The sequence below is a fragment of the Pempheris klunzingeri genome, chromosome 21 (genome assembly GCF_042242105.1).
Source record: "Pempheris klunzingeri isolate RE-2024b chromosome 21, fPemKlu1.hap1, whole genome shotgun sequence".
Taxonomy (NCBI): domain Eukaryota; kingdom Metazoa; phylum Chordata; class Actinopteri; order Acropomatiformes; family Pempheridae; genus Pempheris; species Pempheris klunzingeri.
The window spans coordinates 16237388-16254908 of NC_092032.1; the positions used below are offsets into that span (position 1 = coordinate 16237388).

General features: G+C 41.2%; 1 protein-coding gene across 1 annotated transcript; it reads right to left on the reverse strand.

Moving 5' to 3' along the window:
* Nucleotides 1-12740: 12740 nt before the first annotated feature.
* LOC139221276 (inositol monophosphatase 1-like) lies at nucleotides 12741-16516 on the reverse strand. Its single transcript, XM_070853210.1, has 9 exons — nucleotides 16438-16516; nucleotides 15657-15755; nucleotides 15328-15467; nucleotides 15099-15203; nucleotides 14549-14594; nucleotides 14344-14452; nucleotides 13904-14012; nucleotides 13094-13245; nucleotides 12741-12954 (listed from the first exon to the last, which is right to left on the reverse strand). The coding sequence occupies exons 2-9, from the start codon at nucleotides 15717-15719 to the stop codon at nucleotides 12827-12829; spliced, it is 852 nt and encodes a 283-aa protein (XP_070709311.1). The 5' UTR covers nucleotides 15720-15755; nucleotides 16438-16516; the 3' UTR covers nucleotides 12741-12826.
* Between the last annotated feature and the right edge of the window lie 1005 nt (nucleotides 16517-17521).

The following is a 17521-nucleotide window of genomic DNA, read 5'->3' on the forward strand; positions in this document are numbered from 1 at the left end:
CTTTAATTTGAAATTACCAATCACTATTCCTGTTGCGGATGAGGATGTGGAGTTCTTTTTGTCTGTAGAATAAAATAATCCAGGACTTACTGAACACTGCTCCAAATCCCATAGGACATGCAGGCGCATCCCTATTAATTTGCAGACTTTCTTCTGTGGTGTTCTGTTTGGGTCCGGGGGAGTTTCATAGGCCAGTTGTGGTGTGACAATCTGCAGTAGAGAAAAACACCACATCGTGCGACCCTAAGATAATTTTAGGGTCAACATGAAATTCAAAAACAAAAGTTGTTTGGTATTTTTCAGATTTCCTCTTCACAAGGTCAGTGACACCCAAGCTGAGTGTCTTCGATTGACTCCGAAGCTACTGAAAAGCCTTTGCATTCTTTTGGTGCACATGGCATTTATCTGTAATTGATTTGTCTCAGCCACTGTGAATGCCATACAGCATGAGCACATTTGCAAACCATCTCTCTCTCTCTCTCTCTCTCTCTCTGTCTCTCTCTCCCTCTCTCTCTGTATGCCGTGCTTCCCATCTGGCTTCCCATTCAATCAGAAAAAGATTCAAGGAAAGCACCGAGTCGCACAGCTTCTCGCTCCATCTAGATAATTGTAACAAATGCTCGTTTGAAACCAAGAGTGTCTGCTTAATTTACAGACAATGCGACTCTGAAGCATTTTTGGAGGCAACAACTCTCCATCAGTATGTCCCATTCATAAACGCTAACAATGTAGCTGCACTCAAAGCCAGTTTGTAGCGAGAAAAGAGCATAATGTAACAGATGAAGATTTTCTTGCTCCCTGAAAAGCTGACAAATAAACAGAAAACAGTGATCAGAATACATTAGTTTTAATTGGAGTCTGGTCGACCAAAATTTTGTGAAATGAGCACAAAGTAGGACAAAATACATTTTCCCTCTAAAGCTTGCGATAGAAACAAGCTGTAGCTAATTTGACATTGATGGTAGAAAGTGGAGGTGTGATGGTTGTGGCTAGAGGTGGATGTAAGGAGATGCGTTACTCCCAGCTAACACATAACGCTCCCATAACATGTGCAGAATGTTCTTTTCAGGGTTTTTTTATTTGGGAACCCTCCCACAGTGCTCTAAGAATGTTGTGCAAATGTTTTTGTTTGATGTAACACTGCCACAATGCTCTAATAACCACACACATTTTTCGTGGGTCTTGTTTGTGTCGTTGCCCTGAGGTTCCCTGTTGGCAGCCTGTTAGCTAACTCTCCTTTTGAGAATGTCGTGCAAAGGTTTTCGTTCCCGTATCATTCCTTAAATTCCCCTTAAGTTTCCCTGTCGGTAAAAGTCAAAGAACATTGAAGTAACTTCCTTGGAACATTTTATTAACCCTTTTAGAACTTTATGGAAATATAATGATCCCACTGGTTTTACGTGAGGAAAAACTTGCAGTTTTGACATCTAGGGAACGTTAAGGGAGAACGTTCATGTAACCCTCTGGAGTGTCTGGGAATGTAACAGTGAAGTTGGTTTTAAGTGAGAAAATCTTGCTGTTTTACCGTTTAGGGAATGTTAAAAGGGGCAGCATGGTGGTGCGGTGGTTCCCACTGTTGCCCCACAGAACGGTTTGAACCTGGGGTCTTTCTGGGTGGAGCTTGCATGTTCTCCCCATGCTAGCGTGGATTCTCTCCAGGTACTCCGGCTTCCTCCCACAATGCAAAGACATGCACATTAGGTTAATTGGAGACTCTAAGTTGCCCGTGAGAGTGAGTGTTTGTCTGTCTCTATATATGTTGGCCCTGTGATTGGCCGGCAACCAGTCCAGGGTGTACCCCGCTGGGATTGGTTCCAGTTCCCCCGAGACCCTGACGGATAAGTGGTATAGACAATGGATGGTTGGATGGAATTTTAAAAGGGGAACACTCAATAAAGCGAATGTTTCCAAAGAGTCAGTAGCACAAAAACATTTCTTGCATAAACCGTATGAATTAGTCTTCCTGTGAGCCACTGGCTAAGAGGGCTATTGTGACTGACTAGCATTAGCAATTATCTGTTTTGTTTTAAATGTTTTATTGTATCATTTTAGCCTAAAGCGTTTTGCTTCTGTGTATGAAACGCGCCCTGCAAATAAATGTGTTTGCCCGTCACTGAGCTGTACATTCTGCCCCCCTGACTTTATTTCTTATCACTGCTATCATGTAGAAAGAAAGAAAATCACCTAACTGGTTCAGTGTTTTTCTTGGGGTTTTTTTGCATTTCCTGTGATGTTCAAGTCACCTAACATGAACTCAGAAGAGTGTCTGGTTTATTTTGAAGCTAAAGCCTGAGTCCTGATCAGACTTTGTGGGGGACAGTTAGGAGGACTAGCCGTCCATGCCTTGAGCCAGCGCTGATGGTAGGGGAGCCGCAGCACCCCTTCCCCTCTACCGGTTCATCCGGCTCCCAGAGGACCGCTAGTAAACACTGCACGTCAACCCCGAGGCCAATTAGCCTGCAAGATCAGCCTAGTGAGAGGCCTGCTGGAAAGGGGAGGGGGACTTAATTCAAAGAGCAGACTCTGTGAGAGTTCGGCTATCCTAATCGCTAAAAGAGCTCAAGTCCCAGGGGTACCATTCAGGCTTTCAGGAAATATAAAGGAGTTTTATTGTTTGCAAAAAAAAAAAAAAGTGGTGAAATAACGCACCATGGTGATTTCATTTAAAATATGAAAAATAACAAGCAATCGAGAAGTATCTACAGAGAGGTTGTTAGTCCGCGACCCTAAAAGGCAGATCCACCCACAAACTGAGCTTCTATCCACAGAACAGCTTCACGTCCGGTTTCAGCAATTTAGGCACTGATTTGAGAAATTGAATTTTATCTTCAGTTTAGTGTCCATCACAGCTCAGAATGAGGCTTGTAAACTGTAATAGCGTAGCAAGTGTGGGAAACAGAGGTTAACAGGAGAGCATGCGAATCACAAAACTGTTAATTAGAATCACACAGTATCCAAGCAACAGTAACAGGGCACTGAGTGAAATTAGCTATTTAGCGGGGCACCATCCTGCTCCTGTTGGCTCTCTGTTGACCTCTGCCCAGGACACCCATCCTGTTTTACTGTCAGATACTGAAGCCGGCATGCCACAGCAACACTTTCACATTGTTACTTGATTTTTTCTTCTCTCAATAAGTTATTTTTTCCTCCCAAAACACATCAGAGCTAAACTAAATGTGCTCGAGAAAAAAACAGAAGCAAGGATTTAAAAATGTTACGGATTTGTCACTTGCAGTCATTTGAACTTGAGGCAGAGGGAAACAGAGATCATGCAATTATGTGAGATCCATATCTATTGTTATTTAAGAGCTGCGTGCCCATTTACACACACACACACACACACACACATATATGTGAATATATGTTACCACTTATATTATACATTGTGTCAGTTAAAGTACTTGGTCATTCTCACACTTATTCTAATTATTCTTTACTGCATACTAACCTTTTTAGCACAGCCTCAAGGGTATGCCACCCTGCGTTTTACTGCACATTTTATATGAGCATGTGACAAATAAAACCTTTAAATCTATGAATATTGCATCTTGATTGTGGACACCCTTCTCTACATTGTACATTTATGTGCTTCTGGGCGAGGAACACTAAAGCCTATAACGATATTTTAGACAAAAGTGTGTCCAACTTTGTGGCAACAGTTTGGGAGAGTCTAATTCACCAACGTAGAAATCATTTTTTGTGAAACAATTTAACTGAGCCTTGACCCCCATCCACAAAGTTAAGGTTGAACTGGAACAACAACCACGATCCAGACCCGATCGACCGCCTGCGACCTCTGTGGCCGACCTCACTAACACTCCTGTGCTTGAGTCCTTAGCTTCCAAAATACTGATAGTTTAGGCTGTTATAGCTGCAGAAAAATGCTCATAGATTTGGAAAAAGATGTTCAACAATCAAATCTAGGAGTGAGCGTTTTTACCTCTGTATGCTCTTAACACAACACCTACTGTGCACACACAGTTGTTCCATAACCACATCCTGGGTCAAAGGAAAGAGGATTAAGGGGACTGGAATTGATTTGACAGCCTTTAGTATCAAGTGCAAATTTGGAGGCTGAGCTCTTATTCTCACCTCCAACACTGTCCTGATGCTTTGCTCGATGTCATTAAAGTTTTGGGCAGCTCCTCAGACACTCTCAGATGCTGCTGAGAGGATCCATCCACTGTAACATTTTTTTGTTATCCTCCGTGTCATAATAGTTGATTGTGGACTTTTTGCTTGACACAGGCCATAAACCTTCACAGACACAAGCAGCCTAACAAGACGTAAGCATGTCTGCTTCAAGACGCCAAACCAGCGGCTCCTCTCTCCGTCTCTCTCTGTCTCTCTGCTTTGGAAAATGAGAAGAGCTTTTCAAAAAGAAAAAAAAAAAACTGTGACTCTATAACAGTAGCCTGTGTGTCCCCAAGGATACTGAGCTAGCACGGTCTGCCAGTCTATCACACAGGAGCACACTGCTTTTGTGACAAACTGGCAGACTAACATCTTTCATTCCTGTAGCTCCTCTGTGCTCTTCTTCTTCTTCCTAGACAATCCTCACAATAACCTCGGTGGTGAGTGCATGACTACACAGTGTTCCCCGTTGCTTTCTGTTGATTCAGTGCAGCGCACTGGTGGATATCAGCCCTCGAACACTCCACATTCATTTAGAGAATGTGTCGAATACACAGCAGAGAGCTGTCAAAACATCACAAAAGGTCAGAGTACAGATTTAATTACTTTTTATTGTGCATGTGTACGACACTGAATAACAACAAATGTGCCCGCAAACCCCCAGATCATTTGCTTGCAGCAGAAAAGTCATGCTTTGTCAAAGTTTGCCAGAGGATGGGTTTACATACAAGCTCTATTTTACCAGGTGAGCAGCCTGGCTATCCTTAAATCCTTCAGAGGCTGTATCCATTACAGGATCCATGAGAGGTGGGTAAGAGGCAGAGAGCATGGAGGGGCTGCTTCACTGCACACCACACAACCCCTCTTTGCACTCTAACTGGCAATTGTTAAATTCACACTCATGTCAGTCTTCTTCACAATTTAGAGCCCTGTCAGGTATTTCCTTGTGGACAAAACTTCCCCGCAGCCACTGATGTCTCAGAATGAAACAGCGAAGTAATTCTGCAGTCTGATGGCATCGCTGTGGGTTTTTTTTTCTTCTTCTTTTCTTTTCTTATTACACAGCGGCCTTAAAGATTCATGAGGGAACTTGCATTCAAACAAGCTTAATATCCATCCTGTTTCATACTAGTAACAACACAGCCTGGCAGAGGGAAGTGAATCATAGTGCCCCAGTGACTTGGAAGTGCCCAGATATGCAAATGTGTGAGTTTGTGCAATAGATTATTCAAATGCATAGATGCTTTGCCTTTGGGGCCGCCCCGCTGCCGAGCTGTGGTCATTCCCCGTGTGTAATAACTCCCTTGCGCCGTGGTTCCTCCCCAGAGTCGGAGGAGTGAGGTGGAGGGGATTGGGGGTGTGGGAAGGGGGGAGGAGGCGCGGGTGACACAAGGTGACACGGTCTAGCCGATGGCCTGGAAGGCCACCCACACAAGAGCGGTATGGATGAAAGGCTGCTCCACACGCCGTCTGGCTTTATTGGAAATAAAACTGTGCAAACTCATTTTGGCATAAAATAAGCTGCTTTATTTTTTCATCAGATGCAGTGTGGTTTGAGAGAACAGGAACAGAGAAGGCAAAATCAAGGAAGCGGTTTAAATTATAAAGCTAAAACCATTTGCCGACCTTGCGAGAGTGTCATCATGTTGCCTATTCCCAGGATGAATAATCTCATATCTTCATAAAGACAGTCTCTCATTTTGAAATTGGAAGACAGATTTGTTGAAGGAAGGTTAGAAACTCTTGAAACTCACAGAGGAATATATCAGGCTGTAGCAGACGATTTTTGTTTGGATCAATTCATTCTTGGTGGGATTTGTTCGAAATGAGAAAATTACAGAATGTGAGCAGATTTCTCCTGTACTTCCTCCGTGTAGAGTTCAAAACTTTCGTGAGATCCACCACTCCTGTCGATTAAAAGTGCCAAAGTGCAAGGTGAGGCTGGAACATTTTGCACGGTTATTTGTCAAATTAGCGACTAATGGGAAACCCTCCCCCACTGCAGTTTGATCCATCTGCCACCGGTCTAAGGCTGTAACTGCTAATTGCTAACACCTACACAAGCACCAGGCAGGGATATTGATTCTTTATCCTCACATCGCAAACATCATGAATGACACTGAGAGACCAGTAGCGATGGGCCGGTGCATTACGGGGCATCGTGCTGCCGGGGTTAGGGTAATTCACCGGTACTATGTGCACACATGCACGTACTGCTGCGCTCGCACTTAAAAAACCCCTTCGACTGTAACACATGACGACAGATGACAAGTGCTCGGCGAGGAGGGAGAGTGCGAGGAACATGCAAACTGAGACCAGAAGTACAGCATCAGCAGATGTAATTAAAGCTTGGGTATTATAAAGCAAAGATTAAGAGTGTGTTTAATGGATCAATAATGATGGACAGACAAGACAAAGAAGATTAATCAAAGTGCTCAGAAAATAGAGCACTTAGGCGAGCAATTAATATGTCAAGGAAACCTCGCAGGGACAAAAAATCTGTTAAACTAAATGTAACTAAACGGCTTCAAGGGCTATTACTTAGGCTTATCACCATTGATTTTGTCTATATCTGTGTGTGAGCGTGATGTTAATATCCCTATTGATTCACAGAGTTTGAGCAGCTTTTGATAGACACCGCTCACACGTTGCCTCTCATTAAACTTTCAGTTTTAGATTTCATTACAATGTCCGGACCGTTCCCTCATTTCCTCAAGGAGGGTTATGAATATCGATCCGCTCCAGATAGATAGCTTAAGTTCAGCACACGCTTTGATGAAATGTCTCAACTTTTTTTTTTTTTTTTTTTTTATCAGCGTAATAGGGCATCAAAAACAACTGGGACTGGGAGCCCCCGAGTCAATATGGCTGCTGGCCAGGACAAGCTAATTTCTTTGGCTTCGCTTCAGATGTTTTGCATAACATGACTTAAACTGACGGACAAAAAGTAGGAGGCGGAGAAAAAAAAAAGCAGAACTGGAAGCAGAGCTTGACTACTTGTGATAATCACAGCAAATCACCAAAAGGGAAATGAACTGCACTGTATATTATCGATGTACAGCGCTGGGTGTTGTGTTTTCGTGCACTGATAGCAACCACAGGCTTATGATGACAGCTAATGGTAACAAGCACAAATTAAAGGGTTCCTGCCTTTTCCACTTTGATTGTAGTTATTGTTGTTTACTGTGGTTTTATATGCTGGACCCACAGGATCTACAGACTCAATCTCCTGCAGCCTGGTTTGTTTCTGGCTCTATTGAACCAGAAAAGATGGACTCTTAGTGGATATCTGGGGGCTTTTCTGCCTGTGATGGCCTCTTTTTTCTTGTGTGTTCCATTTCATTACACTTACTGTCACACTTCTAGACATTAACTGTATGAAATTAGGAAATCAAGCAGCACAGCTATCTCAGACCATGGCTTAGCCCTCTTAAACTCCCCAGCATTATTGATTGCAGAGTATAATATACAGTCTGCTATTGATTGCTGCATATATACATTATAATCTAACTGTTACATCATATATAATTTCAACAGATTGGATGATTGGTTCCTCCTTTCCTTGAACATGAAAGAAGAGTTGAATAATTTTATCTATTTATCCTGCCTGACAAAAATCTAAAGTCATGGCTGCACTTCATTTGAACCTGCCTTGACTGCAACACTTTCTGTGCATACCATGTGAATAACGTGCTGTCATTTCCAGGTCTCAGCTCTCTAAATTTGAACAGTAACTTCTCGGGCTTGCTTCAGCCACCAGCCCTTTGCCTTCCCTCTTTCACAGTTTCCCCTGTCTGAACCCATATGCACACAGTGCTCTCTGTAATGGCATGCGACCACTTTAACGAAAAATGATGGAGAATCTGTCAACCGGGCCACTCTTTGCTTGACAAGATGATGCATGCAGTGGCAAATGCAACATTGGTGCATAAAGAGTGGGGTGGAGATGCCGAGTTGATCAATCAGTTAGTTAATCGATAGAAAATTTTTCAGTGGCAATTTAAATTATCAGTATAATCAAATCAAGCTCTTCTGCAAGCTGCAATGCCATTATTTGATAATTCCAGCTTCTCAAATGTTAGAATTTGCAGCTTTCCCTTCCCTAAATTGTAGAAAATTGAATATCTTTGGCTTTTGGACTGTTGGATGGACAAAATAAGACGCGAGGACACAATCTTAGCTCCTAGAAACAACATTTATATGCAACTAATTTGCAACAGCAGATATGTTTTGAAAGAAACGTAATGTTGACTGATTTATGTTTGCTATTAACATAATGAGGAAATGTTTTAAATTACCATATCTGGCAAGGCACAAAGTGGCGTGACTACAGCACTATTTCCCTTTTTTATGGTTATGTTTTGGCACTGGCAGCACTTGGTTTAAGTAATGGTCTGTTTTAATACAGACCTTGAGACACAATGTGCTTATTAACCTTAACCAAAGTGCCCACAGACAGAGCTCAAACCCCAGACTCTGCAGCACTCCATCCAGTCTGAAAACTGTTGTCTCTAAACATAAGACATCACTTTGGACTCGAATGATTATTTGCTGATGTTTCATAGGTCAGACAGTTAAAAGATGAATCAATAATCATCACTTGAGGCTTTAATAGAGAGCCACATGTCGGCTTTATCAATGTAAAGCTCTGCAAGGTTTATTTTGTCTCAGTCATAGAAGAGTTCAGGCAGATGTGGCAACCTTAAAACTTCAGGACCCAACTCTGCCCAAATGTTTGGTCCACGCTGCCTCCGCTGTACAGCTCTGTTCATCTCCTGGTCCAACCGAAACTGCTGCACTCACCTGAAAATCACTTGATAACATGATCCACACAAACTGCATCTTCAGTCAGGCAATCCAAACACCAACAAATTATTCACTTGGCTTAATCTTGTTAGAGATTGTACCTGCCATGCTGGCTATTGATTTTTTTTTTCTTTTCATTTTTTCATTTTTTGAGCTTGTTTTGTGAGTTTTTTTCTTGTCTGGTACTACTGACGTGCCAGACATGAAATGTTCTTGTAAGCGAGAAAAAATTCTTGGAATAATTAAGCGAACTTGCAGTTTTGAATGTAACCATTAAAGAATCCGTTTTTTTGTTAATCACAGCTTCTCTTAAGTGGATCTGAGCCGCAAAGGGTAATGGACACACGCTGTCTCTGTGGGCTGAACAAATTTGAGGCCAAGCATCTTTGTTTGAAACCCTCCTGGTTTCATTTCCTTCGAGTCGGTCAGCGTCTGTAACTCTGTGTGTTCAGATTTTGGTGAGTGTACTTTATGTAAGTTAGGTCCTCTGGGTCAGGCGCTCCTTCTCACTGCTCTTTAGTGGCCTTGTACCTGCTGTTTTATTTCTGCGCTAATACTGTTCGCAATTAGCCACTGGAAACCTGATGTTCTGCAAACACAAATAATTAATCTCTCACCACATGTAGGAACAATTTGGATGATTTGTAGAGCCATAAAGGTTGATTATCATGTTTCCATATTTACTTTTAAAATGGTACACCCTACTTCTACAAATCGTTTACCACTTTATTACTGCAGATGACTAAAGCCTGCATCACTGTCAACCTTATAATGAGGTTGGCTGGCCCTCTCATTTTAATATATCCATCAACAATTCTAACTTTACAACGCATAATTATATTTAAAGATATAGGCTATGATTTGGAACAGATCCTTACAATGTGTTGCAAAACATGTATTAACTGCTTCTAAATTTATTTAAAACTCATGAAAGTTTTGTTCTTCACTAGGGAAACTGAAGTCTGAAAAGAAAACCTTTAACTCAAGGACCCCTCACTAGATTTCTTCTGAAGCTTTCAGCAGCATTTCTTGGCCCTCAGCAGCGGATGCGGTTTGCTCGGTTGTCAAGAAAAGAAAAACAGTCAGTACACGACACAAATGCTTCATATTTCACGTTCTTATAAAGTGCATGTTTTATATGATTACAAGCAAGTTATGTTATGAATCATTCATTATCTGTCAATGCATCACCTATAGATGCTTAAAAGGGGGAGACATGCATTAGTAGAAAATGTCCATACATATGCTTACAGCTACGTTAACGTATATTACAGTTAGGGATGTAATGATACCAAAAACTCATGGAACAATAATATTGTGGTAGAAAGTATATAGTATATAATAAGTATTTTAAAAAGGAAAAAAAAGATTAAGAAAAATTATGACTTGGTATTCTTGTTCAGAGCTAGTGGATATTTGATTTACTGCAACTGCTGCATATTTCAAAATAACACACAGGCCTTGAATTTATTTAATATGTAGACGCTTTAACTTTAAAAGACAACATCAGCTCAGAGGTAGGACTGTTTAATTATCAGCTGTCCCTGGATTAGCCCATAAAATGATTTAGCAGGAGGAAAACTCTGACAGCTCCAAGTAAATATGCTACATTGACTTTTATTAACTTGTGTGCGGTTCTCTGACCTCTGTGGCATTTACTGTATTGTCCTACAAGGCAAATTCCAGCCATCTGGTACTTCGGGCAAGTTCAAGCAAATGTTAAGATGTACTGTATTTGCAACTATTATCCGACCCGCTCCACTGCAACACATAATTTCATCCCTTTGCCCCCATCCTACATAATAAGGAAAGGAGCTTCACATTACAAAGCTGATGCTTAAAGTGCCATGGAATTAGATGCTGCCATTTGAAAGACGGACAAACAACATCTCTGTTGGAACATCACACATCACCTCATCATACACTACAGTAGTGGCAGATGTATAGTAGCCTAATTATACAAAGAAATTGCAGTTATTTATATTTCAAAGGCAGCAGTTCAGAAGCGTTGATAGACTCCTCACCGCCTCCCACCCCCACCCAACCTCCTGCTGTTATTGTTGCCGCCGTTGCCATTGTTGTTCCTGCTGTTTGTGTTGAAGCTGCTGCTGCTCCTCTCACTGGCGCTGTTGGTTTTTCACCCCCGGCTTGCTCCTGCATGCGTTCTTCATGTGTGACCGATGTCAAAACCACATGTTAATTTGCACATCATAATAAAGAATAAGAGAGCAGAGCAGAAATTAAAAAAAAAACATAAAAAAAAGATCACCTCTCTTGGTTGGGGTCTTTTTGTTTTCAGTGTGAGGCTAGAAAATGTGTTGATTAAGCATAAAGGGACTTCAGAGTATGCTGTCAACATCTGGTGAAGTAGAGTCCACACAAACTCATAAAAATTGTAAAAGAAAACTACAAGTTCAACCAGCAAAGTAAAATGACAACGTCTGAAAGATCCCACCTGATTGCTGATGCATTACTGGCCTCTAGTGGTGTAAAACACAGACACTAGTGTGATACATGGTGAAAGCAGCCATAATGCTGAAATACAGGCCTTCAGGCAACTTGGTGGTGTTCACTGTCAGTAAATTCTATGACACCAGACAGGGCCAGAGTTGAGATATTCACTTCAGCATCGACTCGATGATGCCTCTAATGAGGGTAACCACCCTGGCAGAATCTTACTCATTTCCATCAGGTAATTACACATTAGAGTCACACAAGAGGGGGGAAGCAATAAATTCAGTGATAGGAAGTCCAGTCAAAATAGCCCTCAGTCTCAGACAGCTTCTCCTGCGGTCTGCTGTGCTACTGTGACTGCTTTCCAAATTGCAAACCTTTTATTTTTGCTCATTTGGACTTTTGCATGCAGTGTGCATACAATTTGGACATACTACTTCCTCATACCTTGAACTTTGACCCTCTTGCTCATGCATCTGTTGTAGTCAGAGTAGTGTGTGTGGGTCAGAGTAGCCAGAGAAGCATGCTGGCTTGCACACTGCAAAATGGGACTGCATGTATTAGGACATCCTGGTATTTTTGGCATACTACAATTCACGCACCACGCACTGGGACATGCTAAATCTTTTTCTTGCATAATAAAGAGTATGATAATATGGGTATTGGAACCACAGCCTAAAGAAGAATCTTTGGTCTGCAGCTGTCCATGTCTGCATTTGATTTTATATTCGACACAAAGACTATGTGCAAATTGCACTATGCTCAAAATACAAAACAAACAAAAAGGCTATGTACAAAATTACAGCTGTTTCCCACTTTAATCATCAGTGTTGATTAGCAAATAACAGAGGACTACAACTAATAATTATTGTCATTATAGATTAATCTGTTGATTATTTTCTGCATTAGCTGACTGACTGTTTGGCTTATAAAAATTCTGAGTATAGTGATAAATGCTGTTGCAATGACCCAAAGTGGCATTTTCACAATGCTTGTTTTGTCCAACCAACTGTCGAATGAGTAACTGATTAATGGACTAACAGTCTCAACTGTACTTACTACTAACTTAAGTTGTCAAGTAACTGAAATGAAATGCTGGGCGTCCCTATGACAGGTAATGTAGAAGAGTAGAAGAAGAAAGTAGCATGAAAAGAAGAGTTAAGTGAAGTACAGGTGCTTCAAATTTGCAGCTAAGTAAAGTACTTGGGTAAATTCCACCAGTGCAAAAGGCTACTGAAATGAAACCTGGCGGTCACATCAGTTGGTGTCTGACTTAAAAATGATCTCTTTTGGTGAGAAATGTGCAGTCAGTGAGACTCACCCAGCATGCAAATGAAGAGTGATGATTCAAGCACAGTGACTTTATTCACGACATACAGCTAAAGAGTGGATTTATCTACTTGTACTCATTTCGAAATGCATTTGGATGTTCTCATTGCTTCTCAATCGGAGCGTCGTCCCTCACCACCGGGAATATTTCAATTTCCTTGATGATCCGCTGAGCAATGACATCGTTGTTTGCAGAAACCATCCTTCGAGACATCAAATCAAACGGTCCCCCTAAATGATCAAACAAAGCCTTTATTAGGGGGGCTTTCGCCAAAAGATAAGCCACAATATACACTTATAACCTTCGAAAGAGAGCTCAGTGCTGCATAGTCACTTGATGCTCTGCGATCAGATTGGAAAGCATACACACCATCAACATCCAGTAGTATTCCCCCGGCTTCTTTGACAATAACCGCTCCAGCAGCAATGTCCCAGCAGTGGATCCCAATCTCGAAGAAGGCCTCCACGGCCCCCGACGCCACCAGACACATGTTCGTGGCAGCTGTCCCTGACCCACGGAGCCTGCCAGGACAGATCAGTTGGAGATGAGTGAATACAAGAGGGCCATGCTGCCCTAGAAAGGCAGCCAACAGTAACTGAGGATGGCTGGCAAAATGTGTAACTGATAGAAAAGTTGCACTGCCTTAATTATGTACTTTTTTTGGCTGATTATATCACCCAAATGAATAATTGCCAATATACAAAGTGCTTAGAAATGCAGATACTGCAGTCTGACTTCGGATACCCCTTAAGGAAAACGTATTATTTATGAACAACGTGAATTTTTTCATCTGTCTTGTCCATTTGCACCTGTTTGTCTAAGATAATAAAGTTCATCTTCACTATTTACAGTATGCAGCTTCTTTGCCAGATGTCTCTGTCTGTCTAATATTTATATTCAAATCAATATAACAAATTCATTTACAATTTAATACATGTAAATATATGATTTCAAGGTAGCTTAACCACATCAAATTGCATGAATTCCACTAGTATCAAAAGCTTACATGGTAGCTACTCTGCTGAGCTCAATTTTGTAGTCAATGCAAATTTTATTGTTTTTGCATTATCATTTTTAATGTGGTAAAAGAAATGGGAGACAGTCAGACTCTGGTCTGTTTTGCGGTGCAGGGCGGTACACATTGCAATTATGAGTCCATGTATGCATGTCAGCACTCACCCATGCACTGGGATGCAGAGGATCTTCTGCATGGTGGAGAAGATCTTGGTTACTTTTTCTTTGCTCCTGTCGGTTCCATGCTCAGAGATGATAATAGACTTCTTGATTTCTGCAAAGACAGCATGTCAGAGGGGTTACTATCATATATAATTATAGGTGTGATAGTGACTGTAAAGGTGCACACGCTTGCACATACAGTATTGGTGAAGAGTCCTCCAAAGTCAGTGTATGTGTCACCTTTTTGATCCAGGGGATTCTGCTTGAATGCTTTATTCATCTGTTCTTAGAAAACCTCGAGGTCTTTGGTGTGAAAGTGATGACTATGTATGGCTGTGTTTCTAGGTATTACATTTCAAAAGCCGGGCAAAAGAGGGCATGGACATTTCATGACTTAATTTCCATTTTCAAATGTCTATAATAGAATAATATGACCACCCTACCTCTTACATCAGACACTTGAATTGGTTCATCATCACAGAAAGCTCCCTTCCCCTTCCTGCCTTTATACATCTTGTCTTCCAAGCAGCTGTACACCACACCAAACTCCAACTGAAAAAAAGGCGACGTTCTTTCAGTTTGCACGTACATGTATGGACAAACTATTTTTACTGACTGTAAAACTATCCCTTTTTTGAGCCGACATACCTCCTTATTGACAGCAAAGGCAATGGACACAGCCACAAATGGGAATCTGTGAATGAGTAGTTTCAGTGTGTTATTACATAGACAGAAAAAAATGTATGAACAGGTATTTTTTTGAAAACAAAGTAAAGTAAATAATGAAGAATAAAAAAGAAAATTACGCCTGTTCTGTTTCTTGCTGAGATTCGTCTCTTAAATACATATGAAGCTACAGCCAGGGGACAGTTAGCTTAGCTTAGCATAAAGACTGGAAGCAGGGGGAAACTGCTAGCCTGGTTTAGCAGGTTTCCCCCCTGCTTCAAGTCTTTATGCTAAGCTAAGCTATCTACTGTCTACTGTGCTGGAAAGGTTGATCTCATTAGTGAGCGTACCTTCAAATTACATACAAATATGTTAGAATATATCCATGTGTTTGGCTTTGTATGGAAATATTGTGAAATTCTCCCAGAACTAGTCATTTATGTAATTTTTATCTGGCTGTGTCAGAGAGATGACACCTACAACAGGAAGTGTTTGGTTCGATCAATCAACACAACAAACACTGACATCTTACCCATGTACAAAGTTCGTGGTGCCGTCCACAGGGTCTATGATCCATGTAGGTTTGTCGGTTAGGATACACGCTTCCCCCTTTGCCACCGACTCCTCCCCGATGAAACTGAAGCACAGAAGAAGCGATGGACCAATATCAAGATATGACAGAGCAATTTTGCGCCTCTGTTTCAAACATTACAAGCACACAAAGAGTGATGTATAGGTGTGTGTCTGTGCTCATGTCTCACCAGTGTGTGCCTTCTCCGAATTCCTCTTTAAGAGACCCGATGATGATTTTCTCCACCCTCTCATCAGTCTTGGTGACAAGGTCCACAGTGGAGCTCTTTGTCATGACCCTTATTTCACTCTCCCCGGCTTTCCTAATTTCCTAACAAATGAGTTAAATATTCCCTCTGAATATTAGTGTGCATGCTTGGGATCTGGAGGTTAAAACAGGATATATTTTCATCATCACAAAATCTTTCAAAAATCTAAAGCCAAGTCTCAATTTTACCCAATGGTGCACTCACAAGAGAAGAAATATATTTAGATGATATCACAGATGGCTGTTGCTTACCGCTCCAGCTTTTCTTGCCACTGTAACAGCAAAATCATATGCCTTCTGCCAGGGGTCATCCATTTTGTCTCAACGGGAGGGGGGCTTACTGAAGAGAGCCTGTAAAATGAATAAAGCTTGTAAAAGTGCAACAAAGACTCATATAATGCATAACAAGCACAATGACGTGCAACTTAAATATAAAACAATTAGAGGCTGTTTTAAACACAATGGCTTTATAGTGTTAACGTCCTTTCTCTGAGGAGCACAGCACAACACTTCCAAACCTGCACAATTGGCACACATGTGTTACAAAAGAATGGGTTGTGCAACACTACCGCAGCTGGCATCAGCCTGTCCTGCATTAAAGCATTAAAGAGTGCTATTTCTAGTATTTCATAATCTATGAAATAACACAATATTTTGGCATGTGTCATATCATGATTAACAAATCAGTGGTAGTCTAATAAAAGAATAAATGCAGTAAATCGGTGTGTTAGCAGTTAAAACCACATTTTTTTGTTGTCGATAGAGACCTCATACTTGTTAAATACTTTCTTTTAAACACACTGTACTTCTCCTCCTCATAATATACTTTATACGCATTACCTCTGCTATTAGAAGTCGTATCTGCCAGAGTAACGGTTGCTTTATGATATGATAATCCACCCTCAAAGAGTTTTTGGTGACAAGTTACATAATAATGTCAAAAAATGGGTATGATGACAAGCACACATCTTAACACCATTTATGCAAGCACACATTATCATCTATATACTGCTGAAATGAATGAAAGCCTTACCTTGTGAAGTCAGGAGGGGCAGACAAAGGTGGCACCTAGATGCTAACGCGCCTTCTGACAAACTTAACTATAAGTTGTCTCATTGGAGAGATGAGGCAAGTAAAAAAAAAAAAAAAAGTTGGCATGACAGAGGGGGAAAAGTACTAGCACCGCCCTCACGTGTTTCTTCATAGCAACCTGAGAGAAAAAAGAAAACTTTCTGTGAGACTCACGAGAGCAGACCTGCAACAACATGATGCCACATTTGCTGCATTTCCCAGCGCATCTGTGGCTGGTTAAATGAGCAGACATTTTTTTTGGGTATCTTCGTAATTCTCCTGAGGTGACTTCACAGAATGAAGTGCAGATGTCACTTGAAGACACACCCTGCTGTGTACATTTCCGTGTGCATGCAACTCCTGACATGACTAGTTATGAAGAACAGTGTAGAACATACTCTTAGTACTGATGGCAGCTCATGAACCTGTAACTTTTTAATAATAAGTGTACATTCCAGCTCCTGACTTAGTTTCAACATGGGATTTGACATGACAAACAAAGCTCCTGTCAGTTTTATATTTCCTGATAGTTTCACAGCTGTTGAGCTTTCCCTTTATATCGTTTCATTGTATTGTACTAGTGGAAAATGCTTTGAAAGGTCCCCCGGTGAGTCAGTCTACATTACGGCATGTGTGCATACTTGCCCGTTTCTCACTGCTCCCGCCGAAGGTTGGGTAATGTCTCTACTATATCCTCTGAATGGACTGAATGGAAGCATATAATGCAGATGCACAGATCTAAATGCTTATCTGGCACAACTGCTCATTACTGCACGAGTTAGATATATAAAAGCGCATATTCATCACATCTCACTGTAAGGTGAAGTAGCTTAAATGCAAATTGGTTCATCTTCCTGTGCTCCCACGCTTCATTCACAGCACCCCACCCCTTAAAATATACCATGAAGTGTACTCAAGTCTAGAACTGAGATGCAGTACGTGTGCTTGAATGTTTTGGCCCTGAAGTGACAACATTTAAAGGCTATCTTTCATTCAAACGCCTAGCTGCACCGAAGGCCTAAGGGAGGGTAAAAGACTATTCTGTG